The 17,543-nt window shown below is 56.5% G+C and overlaps 1 protein-coding gene across 6 annotated transcripts in view; it reads right to left on the reverse strand.

Moving 5' to 3' along the window:
* Positions 1–17,543, reverse strand: part of MAD1L1 (mitotic arrest deficient 1 like 1) — a 310,570-nt gene that overhangs the window by 124,550 nt on the left and 168,477 nt on the right. For all 6 annotated transcript variants that reach the window (XM_082714045.1, XM_082714046.1, XM_082714047.1 and 3 more), the window contains one exon: positions 6,433–6,489. In XM_082714045.1, coding sequence (XP_082570171.1) covers positions 6,433–6,489 — 57 coding nt within the window. The remainder of the gene's footprint in view (positions 1–6,432; positions 6,490–17,543) is intronic.

A 17,543-nucleotide genomic window follows, 5' to 3' on the forward strand; every position in this document is an offset into this window, starting at 1 on the left:
AAAAATGGAAATGATCAAACACCTGGGGAGAGGCCTAACAAGAAGCATGTAAGACGCATGGAAACAAGGGACCAAGCTCCAGTGAAGGCGTGAAAACCATGGGGACTGAGCCACGGCCGGTATCACGGATGGGAGGTCAGTATTGCAGAGTCTACGAGCACAAGATGGCAGGATTCCTCTGACCTGACGAGCTAAGTTCAGCCGGGACAGAAAACTCGGAGAGGTCAGGCCTTGCCAGTCACTCAACATGCTATAGCTCTGGGAACTGCACGTTCCTCTGTTCCAGACAGGAACAAACCAAAGTGCTCCCTCCACACTGGGGAGCTTTCTTCTCCTTTTGTGTAGAGATCCAATTAAGAACCAGAAATTATACCATTAGACATTTATTTCCTAGACTAAGAAGCCATCTTCTCAGGACAGTGTCCCTAAGACGTAAACAGATCTTTTTAAGGTAATAAATCATCAACTTCTTGTTAGGTCCTTGCAAACCTGGCAAAACCAAAAAGTCTCCACCCCAGGCGAGAGGCCCAGCAGCACAGGATGCTTCCGAGTCCGCCTCTAGTCACTCGGTACTTTAAGCCCAAGTCCCGGGCTCGGCCCTGCAGGACGGCGCTGTCCACGAAAAACAGTTGGCGTGGACCAGCTCCACAGTGCCCACCGGCCTGCCGCCAACCCAGCCACTCACTGCATCTGTCCCCCTGTCGGGTCATGGCCAGGTCATAGGAGGGTCTGCAGCGAGGACTCCAAGACACGGTCCAGTACAACAGTGAGCGTGGGTCCAGCACATGCGAGTGCTCTGTACTCGGTGGCCACAGCATGATCCCAAGCAGGGCCACAGTGAGGATGACGGCTGTGATGACTATCCTGCGCCCACAATGAGCGCGGAATGGGAGGGCAACATGTCCTATGAAGGGACAGCAATTGGGGGAGGCAGAGGATGTTTAGCTCGATGCTGAGGGAAAACTCAGGCCCATGAGACAGGAGCACATTCCGAGAGGCAGAAACAGCATGGGGAGACACAGAAGGGTGAGGGAAGCAGTGCACAGAGGACGGCAGGGCCCTCAGTGAACACACGCATGTAGAAAGGCGTGGAAAGTCCAAACAGCCACCGCGAAGTATCCTGTTGAGGAAACAGTCGCCGAATCCGACCTTTTTACCACCAGGATGCAGAGCTATCCAGTCCCCAGCATGCGACCCCATCTCTCCCTTAGGCGCTACATCTTAAGATGCAGGACCATCGTGGCCAAAGGCAGAGAGCCCCAGGCTGGCCTTTGCCAGCGTCCAACGGGGAGCACCTCGAGGAGGAGGGGACCCAGGGCTGGACTCTAGACTCCCACATGCTGGGGCTCGGGGGACAGATGAGCCAGTGCGGCGAGGGCAGCCAGCACCATGCTCTCATGAGCCGTGCCTGAGGGCAGCCATCAAGGGACAGCAGCTGGAAACCAGCTCATGTCCCTCGATTACCCGGAACCCTCCAGCCCTAGGCGCCTGCTGGGGACTCTGTTCTCAGGGGCAGCCCTGTACACTGCAGGTCAGCTCGACGCTAACTTCTGCATATACTTCATCAAGCCCTTCTCCCTCCATCCCTAAAAATGGCTTCCTGGCTCCCAAAGAGCCACCCCAGGCACTTTTCCCTGGGGGCCAGCACTCAGCAGAGCCATTCTGAAAGGCACACGAAGCTCTGGGCATCAGACACTTCCCAGATGGGGACGCTGACCATATGGCCTGTACTCACATGGGTCGGTGCAGGCAGGAACACAAGGGACCTTCCCACACACCTGAGAGTGCTGAAGGCCCAGGCAGAGGTGTGTGCCGACAGCAAAGCCACTAGAGCTGGAACTCACTGGGACCCAGGCCTCTGCCTCCTGCTGAGTAAGGGGGGTGTGACAACAGGGCCACCTAGCAGGGCTCCGAGAGTGGACGTGTGCAGAGCTCTTGGAACAGTGCCCGGCTCCCCATCACACCAGGGGAGTGTGCAGTAATACACTGAACCCTCACCATGTGTATTCGGGGCACTCAAGAACCAACCAGCCTGCAGATGCCCACCCCACGTCAACCCCACTCCATGTCGAGTGCTCACTCCATGCTGGGCACTGGGCACCTGAAGACACCCGGACGTAGCTTGGGTATGGACGAGGCAGCACTACCACTCAGGGCCACCAGCCGGCCAGCAGCCCTGCTACCTTCAGGGAAGGCCCACCTCCCGCACTGACTACCCCGAGCCTACAGGACAGCCAGGCACACGGCCAGCATGCTGGGGTTCAGCAGCAGATGGCACACTCAGACACTGTTCTATGTGTGTAGAACCCTGCGAGGGAACAGGCTGGCCAAAATCCGAGGCTGCCACCAGCCCTGGGTCCCTGCATGACGTCCCCCATGAGCCTGCGTGACTCCCCCACCACAGATGAAGTTCTCTGGTGGGGGCAGGGTAATCATCGCCCCCCCCCCCCCACACTTGGTTGCATGGCAGGATGGATCCGGGATGAGAAACGAGTCACTGTCAGTCACAGAACCGGGAGATTCTTGTAATAATTTTCCGGAAGGCAGCTGGCAACGCTGGGAGGCTGCGATAAGGCCTGGTTCTCGGGCGGCAGGCACATACGGATGCTGGCTCTCAGCACTGAACAATGGGAGTGCACACAACTCCTCCTGGCTTTCCCAGCACCCCCCACTGCTCTCACGGTTCCACACCCATCAGCAAGGCACACGCTAGGGTGTACAGCCCCTCTGCAGAGCTGAAAATCGCCGCTCACCAGTATCTCCGACCATCTGCGCACCAGCCCCTCGGAGCCGCAGCTGGCGCTCTGGGATGGAAGCCGCAGGCTGGGAGAGGACGCATGGAAGCCGAGGGCTGCGGCCCCACAGACGCTCCTCAGCCCAGGACAACGGGCCTGCCCTGCTGGGATGTGGCCACACCATGCACACTCCAGGAGCATCTGTTGCAACCAGTGCATGGATGGAACTTCTCCCGCCAGAGCCCTTCCTGGCTGATCCACCACGGGCCTGCGCTGGCCAGTGCAAGCCCACAGGAGCCAGAAGGGGACACGGTACTCAAGGCAGATGACAGCATCATTACCCAGAGTCGTGAGGGGTGTCATTCCCCTTAAATCGAAAAAGAAATCTTCACTTCCTGCTCCCTGGAGTACATAAAATATTAGAGGGATTTTCATAGTTATAATCAAAAAGCTCATTTCTCCAGCCACCCCTGGCCATGTCTAATTAGGGTGAGGGATGTTAACGATACAACTATGGCCCAGGACATCTTTCCTTGTGATATTAATTGCATTTAAAGAGAAAAGACTGAATTCTGCCATGCTTCCTAATTAGCATACATTTGCTAATTAATAACAGAAAGGCAAACTGTCTTTGTCTTGTCATCTGCAATTAGCTACAGATGTTTATATTCTTTTTTCTCCCCTTTCCTAAATAGTTAATCAACTTAGGACCCAGAGACATCAGGCTGGGACAGGTGGCACAGGACCCAGGCCGTCCCCAACCCACCTGGACAGAGGCTGGGGGGCACATCTTCCTGCGATGAGAGGTGCCCTCCGTCACACCCATTGCCACAACTGTCCCCAAAACAGGCTGAGGGCCACAGAGTGAGACCCACAGTGGCTTGGTCCCCATGTCACAGGGAGCTCTGGCCATGGACCCTGCTTTGAACTGCCACACCAAATAGGGTTTCCAAGCAGGGCTGGACCTACTTCCTCATGGGCTAGGGGCCCACCTGGACTCACTGCCTCAGAACGCAGAGGTGCCGCCAGGGAGGATGGAGGAAGAGGAGGGCCCAGGGGCCTCTGAGGGAGGCCTGCTATACTCCACTGGGTGCTGCTGCTAATCGGGAAGCAGAGAGAGAAGAGAAACAAGTGGGACACAAGCTCAAGATGTGACAATCAGAAGGCAGCTGCCAGCCACAGCCCAGATCTAAAGGAGCTAGCATCCCTTAGACCTCCCGCCTATGTGTACCAAGCACTGGCGCCTCCAGGCTCCAGCCGGGAGTGCACTGGGGGAAGAGCCGGGTCCCCACCTGCCTGCCCAGCTCTGCGGGGCTGGAGCCACGGGGACGTTTCGCCCAAAGCTCCCCAACGAACGTGTTCCCCAAAGGCCCCGCAGCGCTGGGGAGGGGCCCCTGAGAGGAGGCAGGGGCGCCAGGTCTAGAGCGCCGCCCGCCCTGGCTGACGTCAGCAGCACCTGGGCAGAAGTGGGTCCCCCACCCCACAAGTTCCAGTATAATCGGTCCAGAGGTGGAACCGGGCTTCAGTACATCAGGGCTCAAGGGAGCTTTACACAATGAAAAGAAATGTCATGGGCAGAGAACAAGGGAACACACAGGTGGGAAAGCTGCCCTCCAGCCCCACGTCCCTCGGGTATCCCCATGACGAGACGCAGCGGACCCTGCGGCCCCGCTGTGGGAGCTCCTGCCCTTTCCAAACCCTGAGGAGCCAGGGAAGGAGGGCTGGGCCTGCGCTCGGCATGGCTCCATCTTCATTCTGCCTGCCTGTGTGCTCGGCATGGACACATGCCCTCGGGCACATTTCCCTTCAGATCAAAGCCGAGGGGACGATGCATGTTGACCCACAAATCAGGGTCTCCCCCTGGCTTTCTTCCCCCCACCCCCACCCCGCAGGTCTAGAAACCAGGCAGGCCGAACTGCAGCCCCGGGCTTGTCCCCCGCCCACAGTCTGTTAGTCGTGCACACACACGCGAGCTAGGCCGTGCTGTTTACAAAGCTTCCTACCCCAGGCTCACCGGAGGCAAGCGCCCCTGCCGGGCCCTGCCAGAGAAGGGCAAAGCCTCTACACGGAGGATGGTGGTTCCCCTCGGTCAACAGTGACTGCCCCTGCGGAGAACTCAGACACTGCGGGGACCAGATGTGCCCTCGGGCCCTCATGGCGAAAAGAGCGGGCTGACTTACAGATCGAAGAGCAAGTGCGTGGCATCAGGACGGTGCTGCGGGGCTGCCTCCCTGCTCCTGGCAGGTGGGGCTGCATGTCCCAGTACTGGAGCAGCCTGACAGGGCTCGAACCTCAGGCTCTGCCTTCCTGGCTAGGTTGACTGGCTTCAGAGGACCCACACATGCCAGGAGTCTCGAGAGCTTCAATGTGGGAGCTCACACCCCAGGCCTAGGCACCCAACATCCTACAGCATCTCAGACTCCCATGCTTATCTCCTGGCTTGCCCTCCCCAATCTTCCCATCCCACGGGGGACTCCTCTACCCACTGCTGAGGCCATCCTGCCATCCTTGACCTCTGGCCTCACACTCTAACTAAACTGTGTCTACCTTTGGCACGGCCAGTCTGACTGATGCCCACCATACATCCCGCCAGTTAGGGGCTCTGAGCACAGTCAGCCTCAGGCTCCCGGGTTCTGGAGCCTGGGCCTCATCCCCTCTCATGCCCAGGCCCCTGCCTCACAAGGGGGCAGGTTTCAGGTCAGCTTGGCCCCGCCCTCCACTATGGAGACAGTGGCAGCGGCAATAAGACACAGTTGGATAGCCTGAGGTGGTGGGGGCGGCTGTAGAACGGATGAAACATCCCCAAGGACCGGACACGTCAACCTGTGGGCCACTCCTGTGTTGCAGGTAAAGGCAACCTGCTCAAGGTCAGGAGCTGACAAATGATGACTGCACACCAGGAACCCCAACCTGTGACGTGAGTCCCTGAGCCCGCCCCAACCCCAACTAGTTGGTGTGTGGCCTGGGACAGAGCTGCCCCCACAGCACCTCACATGTGTCCTGTGGCCTCCCTGTGAATCTGCTGGTTGGGTCCCCACAGAGAGCAGACCATGGGCCAGAGCAGGAGGCAGGGCCTGCAGCTCGTATGAGACAAAGATGCCTTAAAAGCAATGCTGTCTGTCCCCCGATGGTGGTAAGGAAGTCTCTCTCAGTGTGGGGCGCCCAGGCCAGGGCCAGTCATGCCGGCCCACAGCCCACCAAGCCCCACACACGGCCCACCTGGGGAAACGTGGTCCAAGAAGGTAGCATACGGCCACAAGGCCACCCGGCCAAGAAGCACACCTAGTGCTCAACAGGGCAAAGCGGGCTGCAGGGCCAGGCGGGTGTCTGTCTGCACACCCTATGAGGTGGAGTTGCCATGGGCCCAGAGCCAGGGTACTACCGAATGACCACCTGGCCATGGGGGTCAAGCGGGGATCACAAGGGTTTTCACATTGACTCCATGTCAAGCAGGTCAGGGAGCAGAGCAGAAAGGGCACTGGGGTCCCCACATCAGAGTCCCTGGGGGCCAGGCTCCAGCTTCCAAGCCCCATGCCCGTCCCATCCCCTCCTGCATTTCTGCGAGGGGACACTTTGTGACCATCAGAGACCCGCAGGGTTGCGCCTGACAGGAATATGATTCCTTCCGCGCCCAGGCTTGAAGATCCCCATGCCCCGGGCTCCCTGTGGCCACGGAGACCACCACCAAGAGACTCACCATGTCTGCTCGTTGCTTCTGGCCTCCCAGCTCCTCCAGGGCCTGTGACAGCTGAGCCTTCAGGACAAGACAGAAAGCAGGTGTCAGTGGACCTCCCGCTGCCCCTCTCCACTGCCCCTACCACCCCACTGCCTGAGGTCTTGAAGGCTGCAAGGCGGCCCGGGGACAGGGGTGGAGTGCTGGGACACACAGTGGGAAGTCCACCGCCGAGCCTCGGAAGCAACAATGCAATCCTGGGCACAGAAATGTTCCTGATGGAGTTCTCCCACCCCTGGCACCAGGAGTACAAAGCACGCCCTCCCACCAAGCTCATACTCTGGAGGAAGCTACGGAGGTAACATTTCCAATAGGGCCAACATCAGGAGAACCCCTGACGCCCCCCGGCCACTGTCCCCTAAACGGGCCTCTAGGATCCTCCCTGGGGGCCTGGCCCACCCCAGGACAGAGATGCAAGGGAGGCTCCTGACCAGGGACAACAGCAGGGCCAGGCCAGGTCCCAGCAACGCAGGCAGGAGCTCAGGGGTGGCCACCCTCCCAGCCTGGCCAGTGCAGCAGGCATGCTACGTCTCCACGACACCACAGTGAAACAGGCAGCAGACCAAAGTCCGGGGCTGCCCACCAGCACCCAGGGCCGGGTTCCCAGGCCCTCATCACTGCCGTGTGCCCCTGGCCTCAATGCCAGAAGCATGGTGAGCAGCCGGCCAGGGGTCCTGCATGGATGCCTCCTGAGCAGCATCAGTCTAGGACACGCCATGCAGGGACAGAAGCAGTCATATACCTTTCCCAGAAAACAGTGAAAACAGATGCAGCAAGCAAATTGTGAGGCCACTACCTTACATGCCAGTAGCCACCTCTGTGCAGAAGCACCAGGGACACAGGTGCTGAGGTGACCGCTACAGAGTCCGTGCCATCACGAGGAACAGCCTGACCCTGAGCAGAGACCAGAGCAGCCTGCAGACTGGACACGCTGTCCTTCCTAGAGCGACAAGCAACAGACATGCAGAGGTCATGCACGGCCTCCATGCTCAGGGCACCAAGTGGGGTCCCAGCACCCAGCTTCCAAGGTCTGCAGAAGGGCAGCTGGAAGGTGGTCGCCAACGAAGCCGATGGTGTTGGGTCCTCGGGCTGAGGGAGACCTGCATCTTGTCGCGACGTCTGGGTGCACCCACCAAGCTCCCTAAGCACACCCACTCCCAACACGCCAGCCCTGCCAACGAGGCCAGGGCTCCTGAACGCTTGTCAATACCTTGCAAGGCCACGTGACCAACACTCCCAGGAGCGGAGCTGATAACACGGCGAACACAGGCGGGATGGAAATCACCGCTCCAGCAGTGCAGTCTGCTAACCCCCCCAGCCACAACACCAAGCCGAAAACCCAAACCAAACACTGCTCATTAGGCCCGAGTGCTAAGCTTCATGCCAGAGCCCACCTGCTTTGGCCTCACCTCAGGCCAGGCACAGAGGGATGGGCACAGCCATCAGGAGGGTGGGTGGAGGGCTGGCCGGGGCGGGGGGGGGGGCACAGGTGGGCCAGTAGGGGAGCTGGGGAGGGAGGCTGGCAGGCATTGTGGAGACCACCTCTTGTGGGCAGGACATGACGTCTGAAGGAAAACTGAAGGAGTAAGCCAAGGGAACATCATGCTGCAACTCAGGGCCACCTGGGAGAGGCCACACGCACACTCACAGGGATAGGATAAGAGCCATTCTGCGTAGCTGGGATGTGGCCCACCTGGAAGCGGGAGCGGCTCCCACTCTTTCAGGCTGGCATCTGTGCGTGGCTTGTCAGGGAGAGGTGAGTGATGCAGGCTGCCCCCCAGGTGGAAGGCCCTGGGCAGTGTGGCCACCTGCCCCCAACACCACGTGGGCTCCTGCTGGGGATAACCCCACCCCGCCTACCTGGTCAACAGCAGAGACAGAGCTACAGAGCAGTAATGAAAACCACACGACAGAGAAGAGGGCACAAGACAGGTGTTTCCCAGAGGGCAAAGCACCTGTGCCAACGAGCACAGGGACAGGCCAGCTGAGGTCTGCCATGAAGCACCAGCTCACACCCATCTCACCAGCAGAGACAAAGAACTTGGGCGATCCCAGCCATCAGGACAGACAGCAGGGATTAAAACTAGGAAACCACTCTGCAGCATGACTTGGGTTTTGCCTGAAGTCTAACATGCGTCCCCTCTCGCTCAGGGATCCCACCCACAAATGTGTTCACAGGAAACCACGGGACATATGACCAGCTGTGTTGCGGTGGCCACCATCGGAAACTGCCCAGTGCTCCACGGCAAGGGGTTAACCCACAGGCTGTGGTGTGTCTGTGTGCCCAGTGGGGACACCAGCGTCCCCACACAGCTCTCGAGTGTGAGGTCAGCCAGGAACGAAGGAAAGGCGAGGGCTGAGTCTGCCCATGGGCACACCAGGTGTCAGCCAGGCTCTTGCACTCAGACTCGGCAAACGAGCCGCAGAAATGGAGCGGTGACCACCGAGGCAGTCTGGGCAGCAGAGGGACCCACCACCAGAACTGCAGATGGGTGCAGACACGTCACCATGGTCTCTGCACCGACGCGTGCGAGCAGGGGCGCAGAGACCGTGATGAACAGGCAAAGGCTGATCCAAGATGCTCGGTGCCCTGCTCAATAGCCCAGTCCCTGCAAGACAGAGATGCAGGTGGTGTGCTTCTCCAACCCTTGCACGACTCAGGGCTCGGAAATGGCACAACTTTGACAGACACCCGTGAGGGCTGCAGAGATCCCAGGGAACTAGAAGAGCTGGCAAAAACGGGACTTGGAGGACAGTCAATCCCATCTTGGGAATGGAGCGTTGGCCTGTACCTCTCCGAGGAAGTCCCACCTCGGGGCAGCTGTCAGAAATAATGCCGCCTAGGGAGTGAGGCCAGGAGGCTCTGCCACCCCACTTCTGGCCAGGCCAAAGGTCCCACACAGTGCAAGAGTACCTGTCATGCTCAATGAGACAGACACTGACAACTACTGTGTCCCACAGAGGTGACAGGAGAGCAGAGGGCGCTCCCCCCCCCACCCCCGAGGTGCTCCACCAAGAGGAAGGAGTTATAGGGAAGTGTGCCCACAGGCAGGGAGGGATCACTGTGGCAGACTGTGTGTGTCACACCCCGACAAGAGGGAGGCTGGAACACAGGCCCCTGCACCCTGCAGGACGAGTCAGAGGAGGCAACGGTCCATTCTACTACATGAAGGCAGAAGTTTCTAAGAGCAAGAAGCACACCATAACCAAACACCACCCCACAACCTGTCTATGGCCCCCATAGGAGGCCCTCTGTGTCCAGGACCCCAAGCATGTGGGAGGGCTCAGGCTGGGGAGGACATGGGGTGGGGTGCTGACACAAGCCCACAGCCGAGGAGCCGCAGGACCGGGGGATGGGATGGGTAGGGGCAGGCAGCATAGGGCGAAGCCTCTTGCTGGGTGGGCTGACTCTCCTCAGGGCCAGACCCGTGGGTGTGGGGCGGGGTGGGGGGGGCGTGTGCCCTCTGGCTCATGCACATGGAACAGCTGGTGCCAAGGAAGCTGGGGAAAGGGGCAGCAGAGAGGCCCCCAAGGGACTGAGGACTGGTCACCCTCACCCAGACTCTAGCAGCCTTCACTGGCTGCGTCTATGCATTATGGGACACAGAGGCCACAGGGGACCAGCGAGAGAGGATATGCATGCTGAGCGGGCACTGTGGTCCCAGTGCTGACGAGAGAGAGGAGACTCCTGTCACACAGCAGCCGGGCTTCCAGCAGGGACAAAGGGCGGGTGGGGAGACAGGAGGAAGAGGGCAAGGCGGGCAGCTCCCCGCGGCAGCACAGTGGGCAGCCACGGCTCAATGCAGCCGCATCAGGACTGAACAGAACTAGCCACAGCCCAGGGGACACTCCCAGTCAAGCAGTAAATATGGTCCATCCAAGTGTACCCATGACAGATGACAGCCCTGCAGGAACACTGGTCAGAAAGGTGTCCAGGGCCCCCATGTGCCACCCCCAGTGCCAGGCACCTCTTCAAGTGTCCCCCCACCCTGGAGTGTGCTACCACAAAGCAGCCCAGTCAGCGACCAGGCCTGAGTCAAGGTAGGCCACACAGACAAGGAGACCTGTGCGGTGTGCTAGCCTCATCCGCCCAACCCCGTGGATGCCCTGGACCCAAGATCCCTGCACCTCCTGGCCCACACCCAACACCAGAAGGTTCTAACACACCAGTCTTTCCAGAAGACTGGGAAGTGGGCAAGATGCTCGCCCAGCCCTGATGTAGGCACAGAGCCTACGGGGCCTGGGCCTACTGGAGCGGTCAGGCACCTGCCAGCCCCTCCTACCCCAAGGCCGCTGGTGAGAGCCCATCCGCTGGGCCTTAGCTTGTCACTCCTTCCTACGGTACTGTCCCTACAGGTGTCACCCCCCTGGAGGGACATGTTCAGGACAGCTGGGGAACAGCTGGGAGCAGGAAGCAGCACCTGGCCAAGGCAGCAGGCGGGCCCAGGTCTACCCGCGGGGTGGCCTGTCTACACAGAAAGCCGCTTGTCGATGAGAGCAGTTGCCGGCCAGGATGGCATCTGTTCGAAGCATTCAGCCTGCCTCCGCAGGGACTTACTCCCGCCTCCCCCTTGAGGTTTCTGCTGTGGCCAGGCTGCTGCCTGAGCAGGAGAATGCCATCAGACCTCCCGGACGCGTCAGCCACAGGTGGCTGGACGCAGGCTGCGTCATCTGCGGCATCTGTCCCACTCACAGCAGGCAGGCTCTCGGCGCCGCCTGAGACACTGAGGCCTCAGGGAAAGCCAGGCTCACACCCAGGAGAAGAGAAAGAAGGTGCACCCGGAGCCCTCAGACAGTCGCACGAGGTCTAGAGGCAGGGTGGCAGTGGTCACACTGCCTGGGTTTCCTACAGTCCAAGCAAGGCCCGTGGACCACATTTTCAGGACCCCAAGAAGGGCTGTTTCCTTCCTGTAGCCAGCATTCAAGTGTTGGAGGCTGGGTGGAGGGCTGGAGGAACCCACGTGTGCCCCAGATGTGGACTCAGATGTCACTCCTGTCATCCAGTCTGGCTCCGCACCCAAGTGTCCTCACTGGGAAAGGAGGGAAGGACGTATGTGACCAGCACGCTGGTGTTCGTCCTGCACATTGGGGGTTACGGAGGTAATGGGACTTCTCAGGCATGAGGCTTACAGAGGGGCTCAGAAGGGAGGCTGGGGGACAGGGAACAGCAGGCTGGCTGGAGTCCCCATCCCCTGGGTCCGTCACAGCTGCAAGGCTGGAGCACATCCTGAAGGTGCGCCTGCAACAGCGTCGGGCGGCCTAGGCCCTGAGCTCCAGCACCCCCTGCCGACCCGGGCCCGAAAGGCAGTGGGGCTGGCTGGAGTGCGGATGTATGAAGGCGGCACGGGAAGAGGGACATCGGGTGCAGGGCCCAGGAACTCCCCAGAAGGCGGCAGGCCCAGGAGCACGTATCAGGCAGACAAGGCTGCCCACGAGACACATCAAGCCCGGCAGCTCCCACAGCCCTTCCTGTTCCAGAGATGCGTCCTCCAGCCAGGCCTGCAGGGGGCCACTGCGCTCAGACACATGTTCCAAGCCCACGCGCCACATGTGACAGGTGGAGGCTGCGCCAAGACCTTGTGTGGCTATTTTTATCTGGAGGTGAGAAGCCGCGACAGAGGATCAGCACCCGCCGGCAGCGGAGCCCGGGCCCAGCAGAGGGGCCGACCCACAGGCCGGGACGGGCAGTGGGAGAACGGTCTGATAGGGTTGGGGAAGATGCTGAACACAGTCTCCACATGCCTTACAGAGAGGAGCAGGGAGGTGCAAGCCCAGGGAGTCCAGGGTGCGCCGAAGTCACAGGCTGCACAGAAGGAATGAGACAGAAGCCTCAGACTTCCTGCCTTTTCTCTACTTCAAATGCCTTTTCTCTACTTCTCAGACTTCCTGCCTTTTCTCTACTTCAAGAAGAAGGGAAAAGGAGGGCGTGTGGGTGGCTCAGTGGGTTAAGCCGCTGCCTTCGGCTCAGGTCATGATCTCAGGGTCCTGGGATCGAGTCCCGTGTCAGGCTCTCTGCTCAGCAGGGAGCCTGCTTCCTCCTCTCTCTCTCTCTCTGCCTGCCTCTCTGCCTACCTGTGATCTCTCTCAGTCAAATAAATAAATAAAATCTTTAAAAAAAAAAAAAAAGAAGGGAAAAGGAGACACCGACCAGTCATTGGCCCCAACCCACGCCCACTCGTGGTTTTTGTCTGGCAGAGGCCCCAAAGAGCCCACCCTGCATGGACAGCAGCCACAAGACAAGCTTGCTGCCATACCAGCGGTAGGATGCTCCCGGGGCTGCATGGTAGCCCAGGGCCCGGGTTCTATCAGGCGACCCTGGTGGCAGTGCAGCCCGTCAGGAGAGATCCATGCCCCAAGGCCACTGCTGCTGTGACCCAAGCGGCCGACACCTCTCCATACGCAGAGCATACCCAGGCACCATGAGGCTCTCCCTGGTGTGCCTCGTACCCAGTGCAGGGCTCGGTCCCTCCCGTTCAGCGGGCAGGGCTCTCAGAGTGTGAGTGGGGACCAGTGCGGTCAGGTAACCTGGGAATTTGCCATAGGGACAATGTTTCAGCCCAACCCCCACACTCCCAGAGTCACAGCCTTATAGGGAGGGACCCACAGCCCTTCACGCCCTTTGGACATGCACCAAGTTCAAGAACCACTGTCACAGAGGTTTAATTTGGAGCCAGACACAAAGAAGCCAGTCCCAAAGTCACCGCGTTCCTGCTCTAAGACAGGAAACAAAGGACTGGCCTGGGACATCAGCAAGGTGTGGGGCAGGAGTCTCCGCTGTGACCCCACAGATCACGGGCTGAGACGACTATCCATAGGGGAGGACAGAAACAAAGAACTGCTCTGGAAAGATAAAAGTGACAAAACTTTCGCAAAACTCAGTAAACACACACACACACACAGACACCTGACAGAAAATCGGAAACGAAAAAAGACATTGCAACAGATAACACAGAAATACGAAGGTGCGTAAAAAACTACTAGTGACAATTACCAATATGCAGAATAACCTGAAAGAAACGGACAGACTCAAGCTCTCAAGAATCTCAAGAATAAAACCATGAAAAAGGATGTGGGGGTGGTGCAGTGGTTAAGGTCTGCCTTCAGCTCAGGTCATGATCCCAGGGTTCTGAGATCAAGACCTGCATCAGACACCCTGCTCAGCGGGGAGTCTGCTTCTCCTTCTCCCTCTGCCTGTTGCTCTGCCTACATGTGCTCTGTCAAATAAATAAAATCTTGGGGGGAAAAAAAAGAAGAAGAATAAACCAGGAAGGAACAGAAGATCCAAACAAACCAGTAACAAGTAAGAAGGCTGAATTGGTAATAAAAATCTCCCAACACAAAAGGCCCAGGACCAGTTGGTTTTACCAGTGAATTCTACCAAACATCTATTTAATAAAAGAAAAAAGACTTATTCATTTATTTATTTGCAACAGAGAGAGTGAGCATGCCAGCATGAGCCGGGGGAAGGGGCAGAGTGAGATGTAGAAGCAGACTCCCCACTGAGCAGGGAGCCTGATATGGGACTCAGTCCCAGGACCCTGGGATCATGACCTGAGTTGAAGGCAGACGCTTAACCAACTGAGCCACCCAGGCACCCCTCTGCCAAACATTTAAAGATGAATTATTACCAATTCTTCTCAAACTCCTCCAAAAAACCAGAGAGAAAGGACCACTTCCAAACTCATCTTACAAGGCCAGCATTAGCCTGATGCCAAAGTCAGGCAAAGATCTTACAAGAAAACCGAACCACAGTCCAGTATCCTGATGAACACAGATGCAAAAATCCTCAAGAAAGTACTAGAAAACCATTTTCCACAGTACATTAATAGAGTCACAATGTGTGCGCACGAGTGGCTCTGTTGGTTGAACATCTGACTCTTGATTTTTGGCTCAGGTTGTGATCTCCAGGTCATGGGATTGAGAGCCCCATGTCAGGCTCCATGCTCAGCATAGAGCTGCCTAGGATTCTCTCTCTCCCTCTCCCCCTGCCCCTCCCTCCACATGTGTATGTTTTTAGTCCCAAATAAATAAATTAAAAAAAATTTAAAAAGAGGGTCACACACCATGACTGAGTGGGATCTATCGCCGGGATGCAAGGATGCACAAATCTGTCAATGGGATGTGCCACATTAATGGGATGGAGAATAAACATCATATGATCATCTCAACAGATGCACAAACAGAACTTGATACAACTTAACATGCTCTAATGATAAAAATCAATTAGATACCAATGCACAGTGCTTCACCATAATAAAGACCACACAGGACAAGCCCACAGCTCACGTCATACTCAGCAGTAAGAAGGTAGTGATCTCCCCCTGAGGTCAGGAACAAGATAAGGATGCCCTCTCTCCACTCCTATTCAACATGGTACTAGAAGTCCTAGCCAGAGCAATCAGATAAGAAAAAGAAGTAAGAGACATCCAATTCTGCAGGGAATTAGTAAAAGTGTCCCTGCAGGTGACATGATCTAACGTGTAGCAAACAAGACTCCACCAGAAATCCATTAGAACTCACCAGTGAATTCTGTAGAGTTGCAGGATACAGAATTGACATGCAAAAGTCAGGTGTGTTTCTATGCACTAACAATGAACAATTCAAAAAAGAAAACAATTCTATTGCAACAGCATAAAAAAAAATAATAGAACACTTAGAAATAGATCTATGCAAGGAGGTGAAAGACCTGTAGACTGAAAGCTATGATAAAAATCTGATGAAAGAAACATAACGAGACACAGATAAATAAAATGATATTCTTCATGCTTATGAATGGGAAGACATACTACTGTTAAAATGTCCGTATTATCCAAAGCAAAGTATAGATTCAGTGCAAACCCAAAATTTTTTCACAGGGACAGAAAAATGAATTCTAAATTTTGTATAGAACCGCAAAAGACTTTGAGTAGCTACAGAAATCTTGAGTAAGGAGAACAAAGCTGGAGCATCACGCTTCCTGATTTCAAACTACCATAAAACGGTTGTAATCAAACCAGCATAACAGCCTAAGAACAGACACGCACACCAATGGGACAGAACACAAAGCCCAGAAGTAAACCCATGCATATATGCTCAACTAGCACTTGACAAAGGTGCCAAGGATTTGCAACAGGGAAAGAACAGGCTCTCGAGGGACCGTGTTAAGAAAACTGGACATCCACGTGGAAAACAACAGTAATAGATCCCCAATCTCACACCACACACACAAAATCAACACAGAACAAAGATCTGCAACCAGAAAAATCCTAGAAGAAAACAGGAAAAGCTCATTGACGTTCACCTTGGTGACTGACTTCTTTTAATCTGACACCTAAAGCACAGGCAACAAAAGTGAAAATAAACTAGTGGGACTACATCCAATTCAAAAGCTAGTGCACAGCACAGAAAACCATCAGCAAAATTCAAGGCAATGGGAGAAAATACAGAATGGGAGGAGATATTTGCAAACCATCTATCGGATGAAGGGCTAACATGCCATACATGTACGGAACTTGTGCAACCTGGTAGCAAAAAAACCCAAACACCCAACTAAAAATGGGAAAACGATCAACATAGAAACTTTACTGGAGGATACAAATGGCCAACCAGCACATGAGAAGATGCTCAGCAGCCCTCACCATCAAGGAAACTCACATGAGGACCACCGTGGGGTCTCACCTCACGCTTGTTCGTGTGGGGATCCCCATCCAGACCCCGGCGCTGAAGGGGATGTGCAGTGGCGCAGCCACCGCGGGAAACAGTACGGAGGCTCTTCCGAAGATTAAAAATAGAAATATGACCCATGTGATCCAGTACTCCAACTGCTGGAAGCATGTCCACAGGAAATAAAGTCACTCCCGCAAATCAGTGCCTGCACTCCGGGTTTGTCATGGGACCGGTCGCAGCAGCCGAGACCCAGGAGCAGGCACAATGCCCGCCAGTGGCCAACAGACGAGGAAGCGAAGAGGCCGTAGGCCCCGCCATCTGTGACAAGATGAACGAACCTGGAGGACATCACACTAAGTGAAAAATACTTAAAACAGAACTGGAAAGAAAAACACTACGAAACCTCACTTACATGCAGAATCTGAAAACGGTGAACTCACAGAAACTGAGAAGAGAAACATGACTGCCAGGGGCAGGGGTGGGAGGGCCAGGGAGGTGTGGGCGCATGCGTGCACTCTGCCGATGGGAGGTGAACAACACCTGGAGACCTCGAGCACAGCCCGGTGACAGGACCAGAGCACTGCACTGCCCCACGTGCCTGAAATGTGCTGACGGCAGATCTTCGATATTCTTGCTATAGGAAAAAACCGGCTGAGCTAGGCCAGGTGATGCAGGGGTGACAAGCTGGACTGTGGTGGTCACTGCACCACAGGCGTGGACACCTAAACATCACACTGTACCGCTGGATGAATGCAATCTGTATCCGCCACTCCCGCCTCAGGGCGGTTGGGATGCCGGTCTGCCAAGTCCAGTGTCCGCCCTTCCCCAGGGGTCCAACAAGGCCAGTCCCCAACCCCGGAGTCCAGGGCTCCGCTGATGTGTCTGCACAGAGCTTGCCACCAGCCCGACTCCCCCACCTCCTCCCTCAGTCCTCTGCACGAGAGCCCAAGCCTCCACCCAACACCTGTCTCCCGTGAGTCTCCCTGCCCATGCACTCGGAGAGCACTCCCCAAAGAGGGGTCCCCGAGCCTGGCTCGTCTCACTGACCCCTTCTCATCTCCCTTTGTCCACCACACAGTGACTGCCTTTCAATGCTGTCTACAGATTTTTCAGTTTTTTGTGTTTTTTTCACAGGATAGTGACCCCAAGTTCTTCATGCAAGGACAGTAAGTGGCTACTTTCCTAAGTAGGAAAAGTGGGCCCTAGACCTGTTGAACTACCCGGGGCTCCTCCGGAGGCCAAACCAGCCCTGGCCAGACAGGAGGACCCGAGCACCATCATCGGGCTCCCATGAGAATCATTGGAAATTGGGATTTTCCGCATACCTTCATGAAGCCAACAGCACCGCAATCTGTTTTAATTAAATAAATCAGAAAAACAAATCAGGCTGATATGTGGAATCAGGGTGGCGTGAGCTGCATATTTATAGC

This window comes from Mustela nivalis (genome assembly GCF_964662115.1).
Source record: "Mustela nivalis genome assembly, chromosome: 19".
Classification (NCBI taxonomy): Eukaryota; Metazoa; Chordata; class Mammalia; order Carnivora; family Mustelidae; genus Mustela; species Mustela nivalis.